Genomic DNA, 19,384 nt, shown 5'->3' with positions numbered 1-19,384 from the left:
TAACGCGAAGGTAAACTTTGCCAAAAGATGACTAGACTTAAGTTCGTTTGGCTCGTGAAGGCAATTGAACGAAGTCAAATATCAGCAGACAATAAAGAAAAACTAGAATGAAACGAAAAGTAAAGAAGAATAACGGAGAACTTCTTGAAGTCCGGTTGCAAAGCTGGGAATCCTCTTTTCTCTCTGGCGGAATGCCCAGAATACAGGTTTCCCTGAGCTTTTAAGTAACTCTAGGTTTACACCTATTTTTTTAGTATGAGCCAATGAAGTGTAAACAAACTAAGGCGGGAAAAATCTTCTTTGTTTGCTGATCTCCGCCCACTGGTCTAATTTATGGCGATGTCAAAGTTAAACATTTTTCTTAAGCAAGATCGTTCCTCTGAAACAATGCATCTTTTTGTAATTTGCTATCAAGATTCGTTACAGTCGTGTTTTTACGATTATACCGACACTAAGAACTAGGCTTTTACCAGTCCCGTACCCAAAGATACAGACTTACTATTAACTAAATGCATCTAAAGTTTGCATTAAACACACAGTAACATTCATATATTCCACTATGCCGCATACATACATTTGAGCACAAAAAGGGAGACATTAAAATACATTTAGAGGTAGTTTTAGTAAAAGAAGGTCCATGGGCCAGCAAAAATGCTTGTGCCTGTTTTTGAGTGTATGTGCGTCTGTTTCACTGGAATGTGCGATCGAGTGTTTGTCTTCCCTTTTGAAGTTCGATATCGCATCTCTGGATAGTCTCCAAGGTGTTATAACTCTCATCCCCGCCAGGACATTGCCGTCATGGCGGCGCCCAGGGTGGTGAGTTATGTTGTAAGAGGGTTGTAAAACGAAAGTCCTTGTTTTTTCTTTAACTCACGTTCTGGTCTTTGAGTGTAGAATGTGTCAACAGGGTCAGGGTTCATTAACATGGAACAGATGGTTGAATACCATCCGCTCATTGGTGTTACATTCCCCCTTTGTGGTCGGATGATGCCCTGTGGTCATTATCGGACAACACCCACCACCATGGTCGGATGGCAGGTGAATCCTGACAGTCGGGTAGCAGGTGTTTGTTAGGGCTGAGGACTCAACTCGATGAGGTCCTTATCCGTCTCTGGTGTGTTACCTTCCCTTCGGGGTTTCCATCGGAGACTTCCAATCCTAGTTGTCTTGAGTTTAGCTGCAGAGATTCGCATCTCGTTGAGTTTCCTGTATAGGACTAAGGCCACGCCAAGGGTCAGGGTGTGGCCGACGACCATGGAGATGCACAGTGCTGTGTCAGCTGCAGTCCAGGCTTGGACAACAGGTGAGGTGTTCAGGATGGGTAATCGAGACAAGGCCTGGAGGGCTGCGTCGACGGGAGCAATGTCAATGAGCTGAGGCCCGCCTTTTTCAATCCACAGTTCCAACTCCGGACCTAGGGTGAAGTTGTAGTTCTTGAAGAAGGATGGGATTTCTAGTTCTGATTGGTACTCTTCACTCGGAAGATGGTATAAGGCCAGATCGTCGAGGTGGAGGATGGCCCCTCGTGGGACTTGAATCCACATGCTCTGGTCGAGCAGATTGACACGGGTGGCTGTGTCATGCTGGTTGTAGGTCAGTGTAGCGGTACGTACTGGAGTGTTAACGAGCCATCTATCACCTACAATCTCAGCTTGCGTCTCGGTGACGTGGCTGCGAGGCTGGGCATCGGCAGGGCAACGCGTGTCGCTGATCATGGGTTGCAACCCGCAGATTCCATCAGTATTGTCTCTGAGAAATGGCTTGCTGGGGCAGAGGTAGTGAATGTCTTTAGTTAGGGTGCACATGTGCAGGTTTGGGGCTAAGTACAGCTGGGTGTTGCTGTCATGGTACGCCACCACCTCAGGGGTACGTATCTTGATATGAGTGTTATCCTTCCAGAACCCCACATTAACAATGTCTTTGAGTCTGTAGATTCGGCTTGACTCTATGATGGGTAAGTTCAGGAGGAAACTCATCTCCTTCTGCTCAGGATCCACGTAAAGGGGAATAGCACTACCTAGAGAGTAGGCAAGGTGGATTTGCATAGGATCAGTGGGTGCCAGAAGCCAGTGGGTGCCGGAAGCCAGCACATCTTGCACCAAGCTTAGGGGTATCAGGTATGGTGGAATTCTTCCCATGGCTAGACTGTCGATGGAAGAACTTACTTCCCGTAGCATGTCAGTCATTAATGCTGTGACCAGCTGCGTTTGGGCAAAGTCATTCTGGAACACAGTGAACAGCTGTTTCATGGAGTTCATGGTCTGGTTCAAAAGCACGCTGTGGGTGTTGAGAATGACCACCGTTCCTTTCAAAGTCTTTCCAATGGTTTGCAAGGATGCACTCTGTGTAGTGAGTTGCTCTTTTAGCTGTGGAAGTTCAGTCTGAATTTCAGCCACATGCCGTCTCACAGTGGCTATATTTACTGCATTGACACTGGACATACCGATGTTGAACAGAGTTCCAACAGCAGCGGCGGCTCCGAGCAGCGCTCCCAGGAAACGTTTGGGGCGGCGGTTGTGTCCACCTAGTTCCGCCTGGGTAACAGTCATCTTCTCAAGTTGGTTGAGCATGTGCTTGACATCGGCCTCGGCGTGCTGGAGGGAATCCTCTGTCCAACGGGCACCGGCCCAGCTGTACTGGGCTACTGCGCGGGGGTAGTGTGCTCTGTAGACGTTGCGGGGGTCGAGTCGAACGTATACTTTCTGGGTGTACGTCCGACAATTCGTGATCAGGAGTCCCGGTTGCTCTCTCAATACAATGCCCGAGGCAGGACCCGGTGTGATAATGTCTGATGACGGCTGGCCTCTGGTTGACTGGAAGCACAGGATGAGAATCCACAGCAGCATCCTGTTACAGGCCAGAGAGAGAGAGAGAGATGGGGAGGAAAAGGGAAAAGAGAGAGAGGGAACAGGTCAGTGAGGTTTGTCCCGGGTTGGATGGGACAGTCTTTTCGCTTCGATGGCGGCGGTTGGTGTTTAGCTTGCATTGGCCCCTCCCTGTCTTTCTCTGCTAGTGGCCACATGTCTCTTAATCTGGTTACGGTGGACCCATTTGAGAACTGGTTCTCTCGATCCCCGACTTAGCTGGATTTGGTACGCAACTGGGGAGAGTTTGTTCATAATCTCATGAGGTCCCGTCCAGTGTGGCAGGAATTTCTTTGACAGCCGCTGGGGGCCTGTCTGAGTTGGCGGGGTGAAGCGGTAATACAAGACCCTGTCGCCCACATTCAGTTCCTGGTGTGACGCTTTCCGATCATAGTATGCTTTCTGGCCTTCAGCACTTTTTTGCAGGTGTTGCTGGGCAAAAGCAAACGTTGTTTTCAAGTGTCTATGGAGCTCGTCAAGGTACTGGAATGTGGTGTAAGCAGTGACAAGGTTGGAGTCTCCTGGTTGATACAGCAGGTGTAGTGGCAGGGTCATCTGCCGCCCAGTCATGAGTTCAAAAGGGGACACCCGTGTTGATTCCTGTGGGGTGGCTCTGATGGCCATCAACACAAGGGGTAGTTTCACATCCCAGTCTTTCTGATTAGCAGACACATACTTTTTCAGCATGGCGACCACCGCTCGGTTCGATCTCTCTACCTGGCCGGATGCAATTGGATGGTGGCTGATGTGTAGTTTAGCTTGTACCCCTAGGCATTTCCAGATCTGTTGCATGATCTCGGCCGTGAAGTGGGTACCTCTGTCTGAGTTGACTCTCAGTGGCAATCCGAACCGGGAGAAGATATGGTTCATCAGGAGGTATGCAGTGGTTTGGGCAGTGTCATTGGGTGCTGGCAGACACTCTACCCACTTGGTAAACTGGCACACCACCGTGAGGAAGTACTTGTTGCCTCTTGTTGATCTGGGCAGGGGCCCTACCCAGTCGATTTGGAGGTCTGACCACGGGAACGTGATTCCTCTGCGTTGCAGTGGGGCTCTGTGGTTTGGGTTTGCTGGTGTGAACTGGCAGCACACAAGACATTCTCTGACGTACTCTGCCACATCTTGTTGCATGCCGGGCCAGAATGCCACCTGTCTCAGTGTGTCATACGTGGCTCTGGCACCGTGGTGTCCGGCACATGGTGTGTCGTGGGCGTACATTAGCATTACCCCCTTTTGGCATCGTGGCACCACGAGCCGTGGCGATGTGCTGTCATCAGGTGCAAACCACAGAATGTCGTCTTGTACACGTAGCATGTGTCTGGTGTTATACAGGTGTCGGAGGCACGAGTCATCATTGAGCTCAGCTTCAGTGATAGGGTGGTTGGAGGGGTCAGAGAGGTGGTTAAGAATTGTCTTTATGGCAGTGTCAGAGGCTTGCATATCCGCAATGTCGTTGTTGGAGATCTGCGGAGTTAGCGATAGCGACTGTGAGGCGGGCACTGCCACAGGTGAAGGTCGTTTGCTGCGGGTTAATACTGCAACATCGGGGCTGGGTGTGGGTTCCGGGGGTGACCACACCTCCCCGTGTAGTGCGCCTGTTTTGGCGAGGGCGTCGGTTTTATCATTTAAATCTTTGTCCAGCCCTGGTAGCTTAGAGTGTCCTTTTACCTTCTTCCAGTACACAGTCATATTGTGCATTTCGGTGATGTTATCACATTCTTGGAACAGGTGTTGGTGTTTGACTGGCTTGTTGTTTGCCGTTTTGAAACCATTCTGTTTCCAGCCGGTAAGGTGGCACACAAAACTGAGTCTGGCATAGTTAGAGTCTGTACAGATGAGGATTTCTCTGATGTCATGGGCTGATGCGATCTGCAGAGTTATGAGAATGGCTGCTATTTCTGCATATTGTGATGACTGGGGACCTAACTTGAAGTGTTGTGGGGAACACGGCTGGTCGTTGACCCACAGCACTCCTGCACCTGCCTTGAGGATGCCATCGTGGTTGTAGGAGCATCCATCGACGTAGGCTGTGAGCATGCCCTGACACGCATTCTCTTCAAAGTACCTGTGACAGGTCGGTTGTTGCTGTTGGGGTTCTTGCACGCCCATTTCTTCTGCAGATATGTTATCAGAACAGTTTTGGCATGCGGCCAGGCCATTGCCCAGTGCAGACTTGTGATTCTGTGCATACCGTGCCTCAACATTGCGTCCTTGGAGAGCCATTAACCATGTGGCTATGCGTGAATTGGTGACCACGCCATCTCGGATTCGCTGGCTGTTGAGGAACATTACTGGCTGGTGGCAAGTCTCTATGATAACTTTCTGTGCCCCAATGTAATTGGAGAATCGCTGAATGGCCCATACAGTGCAGAGCAGAGCTTTTTCACAGTCTGAGAACTTACACTCTGGTGGAAGCAGTGTCTTGCTGGCATAGGCAACTACTTTCTTGTCTTGATCATGCCGTTGGTACAGGCCAGCACTGAGACATTGGTTGGAGAACCCAGCTTCCAGGTAGAATTCCTTTTGTGGATCGGGGTAAGCAAGACACGGAGCTGTGCATAAATGTCTTTTTAGTTCTTTCATGGCGTGTTCTTGAGCCTCTGACCAGACGAAAGGGCAGTCCTTTTTTAGCAGAGCTGTCAGAGGTCTGGCAATGTCCGAGTAGTTTTCGATGAACTGTCGAGAGTAACTGCATACCCCTAGAAAACTCCGCAGCTCAGAGACGTTGGTGGGAGGCTTGATGTTTTGAATGGCATGAATGCGGTTTGACTGAGGTTCAATGCCTTGGGATCCGATGAGCAGGCCCACGTAGTTAACCTTAGTTCGGCACCACTGTCCTTTGTGGAGGGCGATCTTGGCTCCGGCGGTGGATAGTTGGTTCAAAACATAGTCTATTTCTTTCAGGTGGTCGGCCACCGTTGTGCTCTTCATGAGAACATCGTCTACATAGATCAGGTTGCCTCTCATTCTAGCGTCTGGGCAGGCTTTGTTCAGAAAGATGTTGAATTCAGCTGGTGAGTTGGCGTAGCCGAACGGACACCTGTTGAAGGTGAACTGTCTGTTGCCAAATGTGAATGCCAACTTGTGTTGGTCTTCCGGGTGCACCGGAATGGTTCAGAATCCAGAGGCCACATCAAGTGTAGAGAAGATTGTGGCTCCTCTGATTCGGGGTAGTTCTTGTTCTAGCTGGGTCATGGGCCATCGTGACAGCGGCACCTGTTGATTCAGTTTCCTGTAGTCAATGGTGGGTCGCCATTTGCCGTTAGGTTTGAGGACGGGCCAGATGGGGGCTGAGTAGGTGCTGTTGCATGGACGGATGACCCCCTTTTCAAGCATAGATTCGATGATCTCCTGCACTGGTTCGTGTGAGGCGATGGGAATCTTGTACTGTCTGACAAAAGTGGGAGGAGCATCAGGGTGCGTAGGGATGCGCACCGTGTGGAGGTTGGTGAGACCACAGTCTAGAGAGTCTTTGGCAAAGGATTCTTTGAACTTATACAGAACTTGTCTGAGTCCTTGACGATCTGTATCGCTTTGAAGTGCATTAGCGTCTTGTAGAATTTGCTGCACTTGAGATTCAAAACCTGGGTAAGGCTCCTCCATCGGTGTGTCATCAGTCGGGTTGGCATTGAGAGGTGTAGTAGGTTCATGAGCCTCACCGACGTTCTTGTGGGAGACTGTGTATATTGTGAGGTGTTCGTCCTCGGTCAGCTCCGTTCTGCACACTTGGTCTTTAGGCACCGACATAACAGATGTGATGGCAATGAGTTTGAAGGGTGCAGTGAACAATGTACTGTCTGTACTCCCTTCGGGTATCAGTGCGGGTGGAATGGGACCAATGACAGGTAGTACAAGTTCAAAATCATGAAAGTCATGGCTTACTAGCCATCCCAGCCGGTAGGCCTTGGGAATGTTGATGTCAGTTGCCGTGCAGTTGTTGAACAGGATGTAGACTACACGAGATGACACTTCAGTGAGGGGTATGGCTTCCAGTGTGAGTCCGAGTTCCACACATTCAGGTGAGGGTTGGAAGAAACCCAGCGTGTGGTTTAAGGTTTGACCCCATCGCATGTTGAGCCGAATAGCGACCCCTTTGGTGTAAGCTGGTACCACCGTTTCCTGTTCGTTGACTAAAGTGCAGACTTCTGGGATGGTCTGCCCTGATATGAGGTTGTCATGGTTGATGGAAACGTGTGGCTGCAAAGTCAATGGGGCCCATACAACTTCATTAAAAGTGTCCACATGAGCCTTGAGGCGAATCAAGAGGTCTGCTCCAATGTAAACATCGTGTGGCAGGTCCGGAAGGACCAGGAAATAATGAGTCAGGCACCGATAATTCCATTTCACATGCAAAGCGCAGATTCCTCTAGCAGACACCATTGAGGATGGGTGTGAGTTCAAAGGGAAACGAGTGCGCTTGCTGGCATAAGGGAGGTCAGGTGTCTTCTCAGTGATTGCCTTGTATAGTGACAGACTAATGGCTGAGTTGTCTGCCCATATGGCCAGAATACTGTCCGTTGTTGTTATATCATGCAGCTGCAGTTCGGTTTTGACATTGGGGCAGTAGGTATCAGAGTCTTTAGTGGCCTTGAAGGTACAGAGGATCGAACTTGAGCCTTGGTTTGTTGTTGAGGCTGGATACCTATGGCTGGCTGCTGGGGTTCCCGTGACCTCTGTGACCCGACAGTCTGGCTCTGTGGGAATTCTCGTGACCTCTGTGACCTGACCGTCTGGCACCGGCGACCTGTGTGGTTGGAGGGGAAGAGGTTCTCGCACTTGAGCCCAGACTTTCAGCTGTTTGAAATCTAGTAAAGGCTCAAAGCGATCAAGCAGGTCTTTCCCGATGAGAAATGAATAATTGTTCATTGGTGAGACATAAATAGGATGTACTAGGCTCATAGGTCCGATCGTCAGGTGGATGGGAGCTACATTTCTGAGCTGGATGTCATTTTGGCTGTATGACTGCACATTCAGCTTGCAAGTGTGAAAATTTAGAGTTCGATTCTGTCTCTGAGCTTCAAATTTGAGCTTATCAAATAGTTGAGCCGAAATCAACGTGAGGTCTGAGCCTGTGTCCACAAGGGCTTCGAGTCTCATTTCCTTTTCTAAAGTGATGGTTAGGTAGAGTTTCCGAGCCACTCCCTTCTCGATCAGGTTCCCCAGGAGTTTTGGTGTTGGGGCTTGTGTGTTGATCGATAAGCAGTTAGGGTATGTTTTGTGTGTTTCGTTGTGGGTACAGATAACCAAAACAGCACTTTCTGGCACCTCAGTGTGTGGGATGATGCTTTCTTGGTCAGGAGGTGCAGACGTCAGCTGGACTGAGTGGGTGTTGCTATTGTTTGATGAGGCAACAGCTAGTTCAATAGTTCGTGGTTGACAAACAGTGTTCTGTGTGCTTGGTTCAGTTGTGGAGACGTTGGGAGTGGTGCTGGTTTCAGGCATAAGGTTTAGTCATGCGGTGTCTGGTTTATCCTTCTTGTCCTCCTTGTGAGGTTTCTGTTGAAGGAACTCTCTCAGTATTCTCAGAAGTTCTGCAGCTTCGGATGTGGCTGCACTTTCCTTTTTAGATGTGGACTCAGCCTTGGGTTTCCAAGTATCACGTCGAGAGTGTTCCCCCTCCCGCCTCCCTGGGCTTGGTGTTCTGGAGGCAGGAGGTTGGCTAGTTCTGGGTCGCCGGCCGGCTTCCCAGGTGGCCCCCCCCTTTTGGTTATGGGAGGGGCGAGGCCGGTCCCAGGATATTCCAGAGCGGTCGTTCTGGTGCTTCGGACGGGCACCACCACCGCGACCGCGCTGCCCTCTGCTGGCTTGGAACGGTCTTGACTCTCGGTTGATGGGTGTATAACTGGGGTGCTGTTGGGCGCCCTCTAGGGTCAACTCTGAATGGGACTCAGAGACAGAGCAAATAGTTGGGTGCTTTACAGTCTTTTCTGACACAGTCTTTTGTTTGGTGTAGGCCTTATGTGCTAAATCACGTAATTGTTGCGTTGACATGCTACGCGGGCACGCTAACACTCCCAAATGGTGGCTGACAGTAGGATGGAGGTTTCGCAGAAACAAAGTTCGGAAGTTGACGTCTTCCTCCATGCCTGGTTCATTCCTTGCTCCGAAGTAGGCACGTCGCAGTCGGTTGTAGAAATTTGATGGGGTTTCAAGTCGACCTTGCTTGAGGTCCATTGCGGTTACTAGCCCTTGGTCTGATTCTGGATCAGAGAATTCACGCACCAAAGCTTTTCGCAGTTGCTGGTAGTCCATTTTGACAGTCTCTGGTTGATGGTCTAAGAAACTGCGTACCTCGCGACTGGACGTAATTCTGAGCAGGTACAATTTGTCCCAAGTGGTTACGTTGGTGACAGTTTGCAAGTGAAAGTCTATATCTTGTAAATAAGCGTGAATGTCGTGGCCTCCTGCAGGATCTGGGTTGAACGTAGGGATGTTTCTAGCCAGCTTGTCCAGTTCTTTTGGAGTTACAGTATTGTTCAAAATAATAGCAGTACAATGTGACTAACCAGAATAATCAAGGTTTTTCGTATATTTTTTTATTGTTACGTGGCAAACAAGTTACCAGTAGGTTCAGTAGATTCTCAGAAAACAAATGAGACCCAGCATTCATGATATGCACGCTCTTAAGGCTGTGCAATTGGGCAATTAGTTGAATTAGTTGAAAGGGGTGTGTTCAAAAAAATAGCAGTGTGGCATTGAATCACTGAGGTCATCAATTTTGTGAAGAAACAGGTGTGAATCAGGTGGCCCCTATTTAAGGATGAGGCCAACACTTGTTGAACATGCATTTGAAAGCTGAGGGTCGGTCGTTCAAGACATTGTTCAGAAGAACAGCGTACTTTGATTAAAAAGTTGATTAGAGAGGGGAAAACCTATAAAGAGGTGCAAAAAATGATAGGCTGTTCAGCTAAAATGATCTCCAATGCCTTAAAATGGAGAGCAAAACCAGAGAGACGTGGAAGAAAACGGAAGACAACCATCAAAATGGATAGAAGAATAACCAGAATGGCAAAGGCTCAGCCAATGATCACCTCCAGGATGATTAAAGACAGTCTGGAGTTACCTGTAAGTACTGTGACAGTTAGAAGACGTCTGTGTGAAGCTAATCTATTTTCAAGAATCCCCCGCAAAGTCCCTCTGTTAAAAAAAAAGGCATGTGCAGAAGAGGTTACAATTTGCCAAAGATCACATCAACTGGCCTAAAGAGAAATGGAGGAACATTTTGTGGACTGATGAGAGTAAAATTGTTCTTTTTGGGTCCAAGGGCCACAGGCAGTTTGTGAGACGACCCCCAAACTCTGAATTCAAGCCACAGTACACAGTGAAGACAGTGAAGCATGGAGGTGCAAGCATCATGATATGGGCATGTTTCTCCTACTATGGTGTTGGGCCTATTTATCGCATACCAGGGATCATGGATCAGTTTGCATATGTTAAAATACTTGAAGAGGTCATGTTGACCTATGCTGAAGAGGACATGCCCTTGAAATGGTTGTTTCAACAAGACAATGACCCAAAACACACTAGTAAACGGGCAAAGTCTTGGTTCCAAACCAACAAAATTAATGTTATGGAGTGGCCAGCCCAATCTCCAGACCTTAATCCAATTGAGAACTTGTGGGGTGATATCAAAAATGCTGTTTCTGAAGCAAAACCAAGAAATGTGAATGAATTGTGGAATGTTGTTAAAGAATCATGGAGTGGAATAACAGCTGAGAGGTGCCACAAGTTGGTTGACTCCATGCCACACAGATGTCAAGCAGTTTTAAAAAACTGTGGTCATACAACTAAATATTAGTTTAGTGATTCACAGGATTGCTAAATCCCAGAAAAAAAAAAATGTTTGTACAAAATAGTTTTGAGTTTGTACAGTCAAAGGTAGACACTGCTATTTTTTTGAACACACCCCTTTCAACTAATTGCCCAATTGCACAGCCTTAAGAGCGTGCATATCATGAATGCTGGGTCTTGTTTGTTTTCTGAGAATCTACTGAACCTACTGGTAACTTGTTTGCCACGTAGCAATAAAAAATATACTAAAAACCTTGATTATTCTGGTTAGTCACATTGTACTGCTATTATTTTGAACAATACTGTATGTGTCCGTGGCTGGTGACCCGGACTTTCTGGAAGGGTTTTCCTTCCCCCACTGCTGACAGGGGTTCGTGGAGGCTGGCTGGTGACATTTTGAAAAGCAGGCTTTCACCCCCTTTTCCAGCTCGAAGTTCTTGGCTGACACGCTGGGGTTCACTGGCCAGGGGAAACTCTGTGGAGTGTGTTTCCTCTTTCTGTTCACGTTGCAGGCTATAAGAATGTTTCAGTTCTCTGTGAACCATGTCAAGTTCATCTATTAGAGAGTCTTTACGCTGTGTAAGGTCGTGGATTTCAGCTCGGGCCATTTCCAGGTGATTTTCATAGGCCTTCACTTTAGCATCTCTTTCTTTCAGTTCGATTTCAGCCCTTTCAAGGAGAGCGTCACCTTGTCGGAGCTTTGCCTCGAGTCTCTCTCGGGTTTCTCTCTCCAAATGTTCTCTTTGGTCTGTGTCCAGACGAAGATTCTCCAGGGCATTTTGAAGTCTTTCCACTTCTTTCTGTAGTTCTGGATCTGTAGCGTTCTCTTTCTCGTGCTGGTCTTGGGTCTCGAGAAGTAGCTTATCTAGACGACTCTGGGTGTGGGCCTGATGCTGTAGGGCTTCCTCCACTCGAAGTCTCAGAGCCGCGGCTTCCTGCTCCAAGTCGTGGTTGCTCCTTTCGCTGATCCTTGCCTGGGCGATGAGGAGGTGAGCTAGGGTCCCTGTGATCCTGGCAAGTTCTTTGTGGGTGTAACTCTGCGTCGGATCGTTCCCATCAGCTGGTCCATCTCAGTATCCAGTTGTCCCTGGCTCAAATGCTGCAGGTCACTGGTGTCCTTTGGCAGGAAGGAGGTCGTCATCGTCTCCAGCCATGTCGCTAGCTGATCCCAAGGGACTGCGGGACTGGATGCACGCGACATCTTGGCTCACTGCGGACAAGAGAAGCACAACACACACACAAAGAGGCCAATGCAAGTTCGTTCTCTGGTTAACGAGCTATCGTACGGCTATGCCGTCTCTAAGAATTTTGGCTAACTGATGCAGACAGTTAGACAGGGAGGCGGGTCCAATTAGGGTCGGCCCAAAATAGAGACTTGACAGGGGATAGCCTCGTGGGTCACCTGGTGACACCGGCTGCTCGGTTGTCGCTCTACTACTTAGCTCTCCTTGGGGTCTCTCTGTGAACTGCAAGAAACAGACAGCATGCAAAAAGGTGAAGATAGGAAAGAGCACCGTGAAAACAAAACACCAAATAAATTGGTCTGCAATGAAATGGAATGAATAAGAACGCTAGAAGTGTTAGGTAGAGAATAAAAAAAAAAAAAAAAAAATTTAGCCTGCTGTTTTTCACAAGAGTTTCTGCTAGGGGCCTACAGCACGTGCGGCTAGGGGAGTAAGAGACCTAGGAAAAGGGTGTGGCTTACAGAGGAAAATGGACCAAACACTTAACATAAATATCAGGGGGAATATCTAATATTCTGCGCCTTATAATAAGTGGATAGGTTTTATCACTTTTGGTTCACCTGGTGGAATCCAGCGGCACGGTCAGCCTCCCTGGCGCTCCCAAACACTCAACCGCAGTGTCCCTGGCCCTCCGTTACTCTGACGTTGCGCCCTCTCAAACAGCTTGTGACTTTTAACACAACCGGCAACACCAAGATGTCAACCGCCAGACAGCACTACAAAATTGGGCTGTTCCCCAGAACCCTCTCTTTAGAAAAGAAAGTGGGCCCCGATTTAGCCCCCGGTTTAGGTACTGGTCCCAGAGATTGCGTCGTGTGTCGGCTGGACTGATTGATCACCGTTGGAGTGCCAAATTGCTGATGTCTTCCACTGCGTGGCGCAAACGAACAGAGATAAGAGGGACCGAGTTTCACTCACGGCCAGTGTTGGCAACGCCGGTTGGCCCCCTTGCTCACTGGAAACCTGAGATGACTGTCCTATCACCAAAGGAGTTCTACAATCAAATACACAAAGGATGAACAAAGGAAACTTAAAGTGAATTAAGGTTTGGTTTGTTTAATCATCAACTGAGTAAATATATATGTAGAAATGAGAGGTAAACAGCTTTACCTAATGATGATAAAACAAAAACAAAAGCTTATGATAATGATGGTAATTATCAAAATAATCTAAGCAAAAAGAGAGAGGAAAGATAAACAACAAAAAGGGCTATATAGAATAAAATAAAATAAAAAGTTGAATAAAACTATTAAAAAAAATAATAATAATAATAAAAATTAATAATAAAAAAAAAATTAAAGAGGAAAAAAAAAAATAATAATAATAATAATAATAAAAAAAAAAAAAATAATAATAATAAAATAAATAACAAAAGACAGGAATGAGCACGGGAGAAGAAGAAGCTGGTTTTCACCACAAAGGGGCGTATTCACTCTCTGTGGCTTAACCTGGTGGGCAGAAAACTTAATTCAAATTAAAAATTCAAAACTGGTTTAAATCTAAATTTAAAATAAGCAGGTGAGAAGAATTAATTGGAAAAATCGGAATAAATGCCCTATAATACCCAACGATAACAGTAATGTATCATTAATAATTATGAAATTAATCAGAAAGGGTAAAAGTAGATGAAGCAATTCAAAACAGAACCGAAAAGAAAAAGATCAGAGAGATGCAAGCTGTGAACTGACTTAACAGGTTACTGCCACTAGATGGCTTACTTCCTTCTAAATGGGTTAATCAGTGGTTGGGCTGAGACACTTAATTTGCACTATTAAACAATTAAATTCTAATTCAAATCATGTTTGAACCAAATTCAAAGTAAATGTGAACAAAAACAGGCAAAAATTGTCTAATGCTGACATAATATTCGCACGAGCAAAGCTGTTAATGCAAATAATTATTGAGAATTTAGACAGCTAATTCAATAAATCACAGAGAGAAATAGAGGTTAGTAATCCGAGAGCCTTATCTGAAACGGCCAGAGATGGCACTCATGCAAGCTGGAATCAGAAGACAGGGCAACTTGAAACGTCTAAAATTCCCTCTGGTGTTTAGATAGCGGAATGACAGTCAGTTACACTATGATCTAATCTCTGTGCGCTCATCAGCGCTGATTCTCTGCATCAAAATCGCAACTCACAAACAGACAAAGGTTTTATGACCCTTGAGGTGCTAAATTAAAACAGCGCGTGAGGCCGGAGCTTTTCTCTAACCAACACAAGACTGTTAATAACAGATTTTGTCCATCTGTTTTACCTCCCATAAACATTTAACAAAACAGCACTTATGATTTAAATGTTTTAGGTTTAAAATCGGGTAGCTAAGCCAATTTAGACCAGGAGTTTTTATCGTTTAAATTTTGAATATCACTGTGGCTCACCACGAAATTCAATAACGATAGCTACTTAATATGCAAGGCCTTTTTAACTGAATCAGAGGAACATCGCTCAGGTTCAGATTTACATATTACAATTAATAAAAGATTTCTTCATCTTTTAATTATTCATATGAAAATGTTGGTCTTCTCTTGACAGGAGACTTTTAACATTTACTGCAGTTTATTTTTATTAAAATAACAGTGACTATAGGTATTTTTAGAAACTGTTAGGCTGCTGTGCTGAACAGTTGCCTTTGTGCCAAATGAGTTCGCTCGAAGCGCGACTTAACTCACAATTCAAAAATGCGCATACATAATATTAACATCCAAAAATGCTCATGAAAATGAAAATGAATATTGCTCACAAAAACAAAGTTTGAACGCTGCCCAAATTTAACTCCACCATTTAATGTAGCAACAATCACTTTCTGGGGAATAATTAACTCAAATTAAGTGAATATTCATGAGTCTATGAATATAACGTGCTTATTGCTTACAAATATTAAATTACCCAAAGAGGGAATATTTAATCATTTAAAGGTAACCTTTACTAGAATTAATTTAAGTTACTCTAGACAATCTGTTCGTCCAGCGAACTGGAAGCTAGACTTCCTTATCAAAATTCAATAAAAATACCCTTCTTACAAACTCCAAGAAATATTAATCTTCTGATCAGGAAAAAACAATATTTTCTGTGTCTGTACTACTAAGATTACTGAAAATTAATTCATATAAAACAAAGCTCGTAGCGTAGATCACACGATTCAGGGACTTCGATCTCAGTGAGCAATAAAACAATTCAATTCAAGCAAATTATAGGATTTAATAAAAACAGACTAAAGAGTACATAACTACAATTCACACGGAGTAAATATGAGTATATAGCAAAACGAAAATACAATTTAAACAAGGTAAATGAACAAGAATAATAATGAGATAAATGAGAGAGGGAGATAAAGAGAGAGAGAGAGAGAGGGAGAGAAAGTGAAAGTGAAAAGCAATCTCAGCGTGGCAATTTCAAACAGTTAACTTTGCAAGAGACCCCAAGTCATTGGATGATTTCACAAACATGGAATAGCCTAGACAACCTTAAACAGCAATTTTAGTTGCGATATAAGAAAGTACTTGCTTTGATCTGGCTCTTGTGCGTAGCTGCGCTCAAATTGTCCGTCCGTGCGGCCTCACCGTGGTTCTTTCCAGAGCAGATGATACGCGAGCTCGATGGTTAACGCGAAGGTAGACTTTGCCAAAAGATGACTAGACTTAAGTTCGTTTGGCTCGTGAAGGCAATTGAACGAAGTCAAATATCAGCAGACAATAAAGAAAAACTAGAATGAAACGAAAAGTAAAGAAGAATAACGGAGAACTTCTTGAAGTCCGGTTGCAAAGCTGGGAATCCTCTTTTCTCTCTGGCGGAATGCCCAGAATACAGGTTTCCCTGAGCTTTTAAGTAACTCTAGGTTTACACCTATTTTTTTAGTATGAGCCAATGAAGTGTAAACAAACTAAGGCGGGAAAAATCTTCTTTGTTTGCTGATCTCCGCCCACTGGTCTAATTTATGGCGATGTCAAAGTTAAACATTTTTCTTAAGCAAGATCGTTCCTCTGAAACAATGCATCTTTTTGTAATTTGCTATCAAGATTCGTTACAGTCGTGTTTTTACGATTATACCGACACTAAGAACTAGGCTTTTACCAGTCCTGTACCCAAAGATACAGACTTACTATTAACTAAATGCATCTAAAGTTTGCATTAAACACACAGTAACATTCATATATTCCACTATGCCGCATACATACATTTGAGCACAAAAAGGGAGACATTAAAATACATTTAGAGGTAGTTTTAGTAAAAGAAGGTCCATGGGCCAGCAAAAATGCTTGTGCCTGTTTTTGAGTGTATGTGCGTCTGTTTCACTGGAATGTGCGATCGAGTGTTTGTCTTCCCTTTTGAAGTTCGATATCGCATCTCTGGATAGTCTCCAAGGTGTTATAACTCTCATCCCCGCCAGGACATTGCCGTCATGGCGGCGCCCAGGGTGGTGAGTTATGTTGTAAGAGGGTTGTAAAACGAAAGTCCTTGTTTTTTCTTTAACTCACGTTCTGGTCTTTGAGTGTAGAATGTGTCAACAGGGTCAGGGTTCATTAACATGGAACAGATGGTTGAATACCATCCGCTCATTGGTGTTACACCCCTCACGATACTAGCCTTCTGTAATGAAGGAATGAAGGATCTGAAAGTCTTCAATCTTATGTGCCCTCCAGAAGTTTGTACTCTGCAAGTGACACATGCTTTGTGGTGCCATCCCAAAGAAGTTCAAAATCACTCTCACGGACCTTTTCCTGGACTGTGCCCTGCTGGTGGAATGACCTCCCAATCTCAATTCAGCGCGGCTACTTGATCAGGAGAAAGGCCCTCGCCTCTATCCAGGTCTCTTAGCAGATCAGTCTTATATGCTTGAGGCACCACCATCGTGTGTAATAAAGCCACAGCTTGACCTGCTGCTACGTATGCCTTACCATTTAAGTGAGATGTATTTCCTGAAGGGGGTTAGATGGCAAGGAGGGAGATTAAGAGAGGATGCTCTTTCTACAGGGGGCATTCTCCCATAGCCGTTTTCACGCATCGCCTCAGGCGGTCTCACGGCGTCACCTTGTTAGCGCACTCTCATGGCAAGTCCAACTTTGGCGTGGCGCGATCCATAACCTCCAACAGCTCTACATACACAGGGCAGGAGAATTGAGAAGGCTCAGCCTCAGCTTCTTCACCATCCTCAAATATCTCCTGCTTTTCCTGGGTAAAAACCCTGCAGAGCACTAACCTCAGTATCAGAAAGTGTTAAAGATATAATATCATCCTACCGAGGCTCTCTCTCGCCATTACGAGCGCGAAAGGGAAAGTCCCTCTTTAAACCATTCAGACAGATCCACCTGTATTCCCACGAGCTCATTCTCCCTCCGTGACTCAGCAGCGACAGGTCCTGAATCGCGGGAAGCAGATGGCTGCCTTTTTTTTTTTTTTTTCGGAAAGAGAGACGAATGAGAGTGGAGCTTTTTTTATTGAAAAAACACTCACAATGCATGCAGATTGCCTCCTCAAAGACATCGCGTGCATGCTCTTCATCCAAACAAATGACACACAGATTGCGTGTGTCATCGGGTGTCAAATAACGCAGACACGGATGCACACATCGTCTAAACTCTTGCTAGTAGGCGCCATAATATATCTAGAGAAAGATTGTTCTCTCAGATGCACGCTTCAAACAGAACAGTCACTGAAGATGAAGAAGAGAATGACATGTTCACACTGTTTATAGTCGCGCCGGTAGTGACGTCAGAGGCTGTCACCGTCCAACAAGTTGGTGTTTTGTCAATATATGCTTCAGACACTGGTCACTATGAGGTGTTCCCCATAGCAACCCATAGAGGATGCAGTTCAAAGTTCCCTTGAAAGGGAACCATCATGTCTTAAAACATTTTCGTAAATATACAACATGAACTTCACATTTTTAATTTCTTCTCGCGCTTACTCTATAGCAGGGATTCTCAAATCTGGACCTCGAGATCCACTTTCCTGCAGAGTTTAGCGCTAACCCTAATCAAACACACCTGAGCATGCTAATCAGTGTCAATCAATGTCTTTGGGATCATTCGAAAATTGCAGACAGGTGACTTTAATCAGGGTTGGAGCTAAACTCTGCAGTGCATTGGACCTCCAGGGCAAGATTTGAGGAAGGGGGCTCTATAGGTTTACTCATTTGACGGATAAACTTTTTTTTTTCTTTTTTACGTATACATTTACCTTTTAGAATTTTTCTCAGTTCGAGAAACCTCTGAAAACTATTAGGAAGTAAATTACTATATGCTTTATACAACATCTGAACAGTACATAATCAACACATTTTAAAGCTTTTATCTTAATGGTACAGTACAGACTAAAAGTTTGGAAACACCTTCTCATTCAAAGAGTTTTCTTTATCTTCATGACTATGAAAATTGTAGATTCACATTGAAGGCATCAAAACTATGAATTAACACATGTGGAATTATATATGGAATTATATACATAACAAAAAAGTGTGAAACAACTGAAAATATGTCATATTGTAGGTTCTTCAAAGTAGCCACCTTTTGCTTTAATTACTGCTTTGCACACTCTTGGCATTCTCTTGATGATCTTCAAGAGGTAGTCACCTGAAATGGTCTTCCAACAGTCTTGAAGGAGTTCCCAGAGAGATGCTTAGCACTTGTTGGCCCTTTTTCCTTCAGTCTGCGGTCCAGCTCACCCCTAAACCATCTGGATTGGGTTTAGGTCCGGTGACTGTGGAGGCCAGGTCATCTGGAGCAGCACCTCATCACTCTCCTTCTTGGTCAAATAGCCCTTGATGCCTTCAGTGTGAATCTAACTTTTGGTCTGTACTGTATATTCTCTAGGTTCAGAATGCCAAGCAGTTAAACGGCGGACTGAAACAGAAGATTGAAGATGGAGTTGATGACTTCAGACTGTCTGAGGTGATTCATTTGTGCTTTTACTTGTGCTCATATGTATTATAATCTGAGGTGTGTTTGTGTTTGTTTGCATATTGCCATTTTCCCAACTGTTCCTTTTTTTTTTCAGTGCACTCAAAAAATGAATGCCCGCTGGACAACAGATGAGCAGCTTTTAGCAGTACAAGGCAAGCAAACAGTTAATTCTATGAGTTCTGCAACTCTGGTCTTATACCAGATTTCATTCACAACAACTTTTGTCTCATTTAACCAGGAGTACGGAAACACAGGAAGGACTTCCAGGCTATTGCTGATGTGATCGGGAATAAAACGGTGGGGCAGGTGAAGAATTTGTGAACTATCGGCGGTGCTTTAACTTGGACGAGGTGCTTCAGGAATGGGAGACGGAGCAGGGAACCCCAAGCGGAGACTGTGCCAGCTCTGGGGAGGATGTGAAGAACAGCAACAGATCCTCAGGAAAGAGTACAGATGAGGAAGAGGAAGAGGTACGGATTTTCAAAAGTCATCTGTATGATATACATATATACTACATTTTACCATGAATTTTCTGAGTTGCTTCAGTCTAGTGCAGGGTTTCCACTTTCAGTGTGGCAAAATGA

General features: G+C 45.3%; 1 protein-coding gene across 1 annotated transcript in view; it reads left to right on the top strand.

Annotated features, from left to right (window-relative positions):
* LOC113064583 (REST corepressor 3-like) overlaps positions 1-19,384 on the top strand; it is a 27,748-nt gene extending 8,364 nt beyond the window's left edge. Inside the window, exons 7-11 of the mRNA XM_026235434.1 lie at positions 18,711-18,788; positions 18,895-18,952; positions 19,039-19,097; positions 19,160-19,270; positions 19,352-19,384. Of these exons, the coding sequence (XP_026091219.1) occupies positions 18,711-18,788; positions 18,895-18,952; positions 19,039-19,097; positions 19,160-19,270; positions 19,352-19,384 (339 nt within the window). The remainder of the gene's footprint in view (positions 1-18,710; positions 18,789-18,894; positions 18,953-19,038; positions 19,098-19,159; positions 19,271-19,351) is intronic.

This window comes from Carassius auratus, chromosome 47, assembly GCF_003368295.1.
Source record: "Carassius auratus strain Wakin chromosome 47, ASM336829v1, whole genome shotgun sequence".
Lineage (NCBI taxonomy): Eukaryota > Metazoa > Chordata > Actinopteri > Cypriniformes > Cyprinidae > Carassius > Carassius auratus.
The sequence above is the reverse complement of the archived record's forward strand: the minus strand, read 5'-3'. Positions and strand labels throughout refer to the sequence as shown.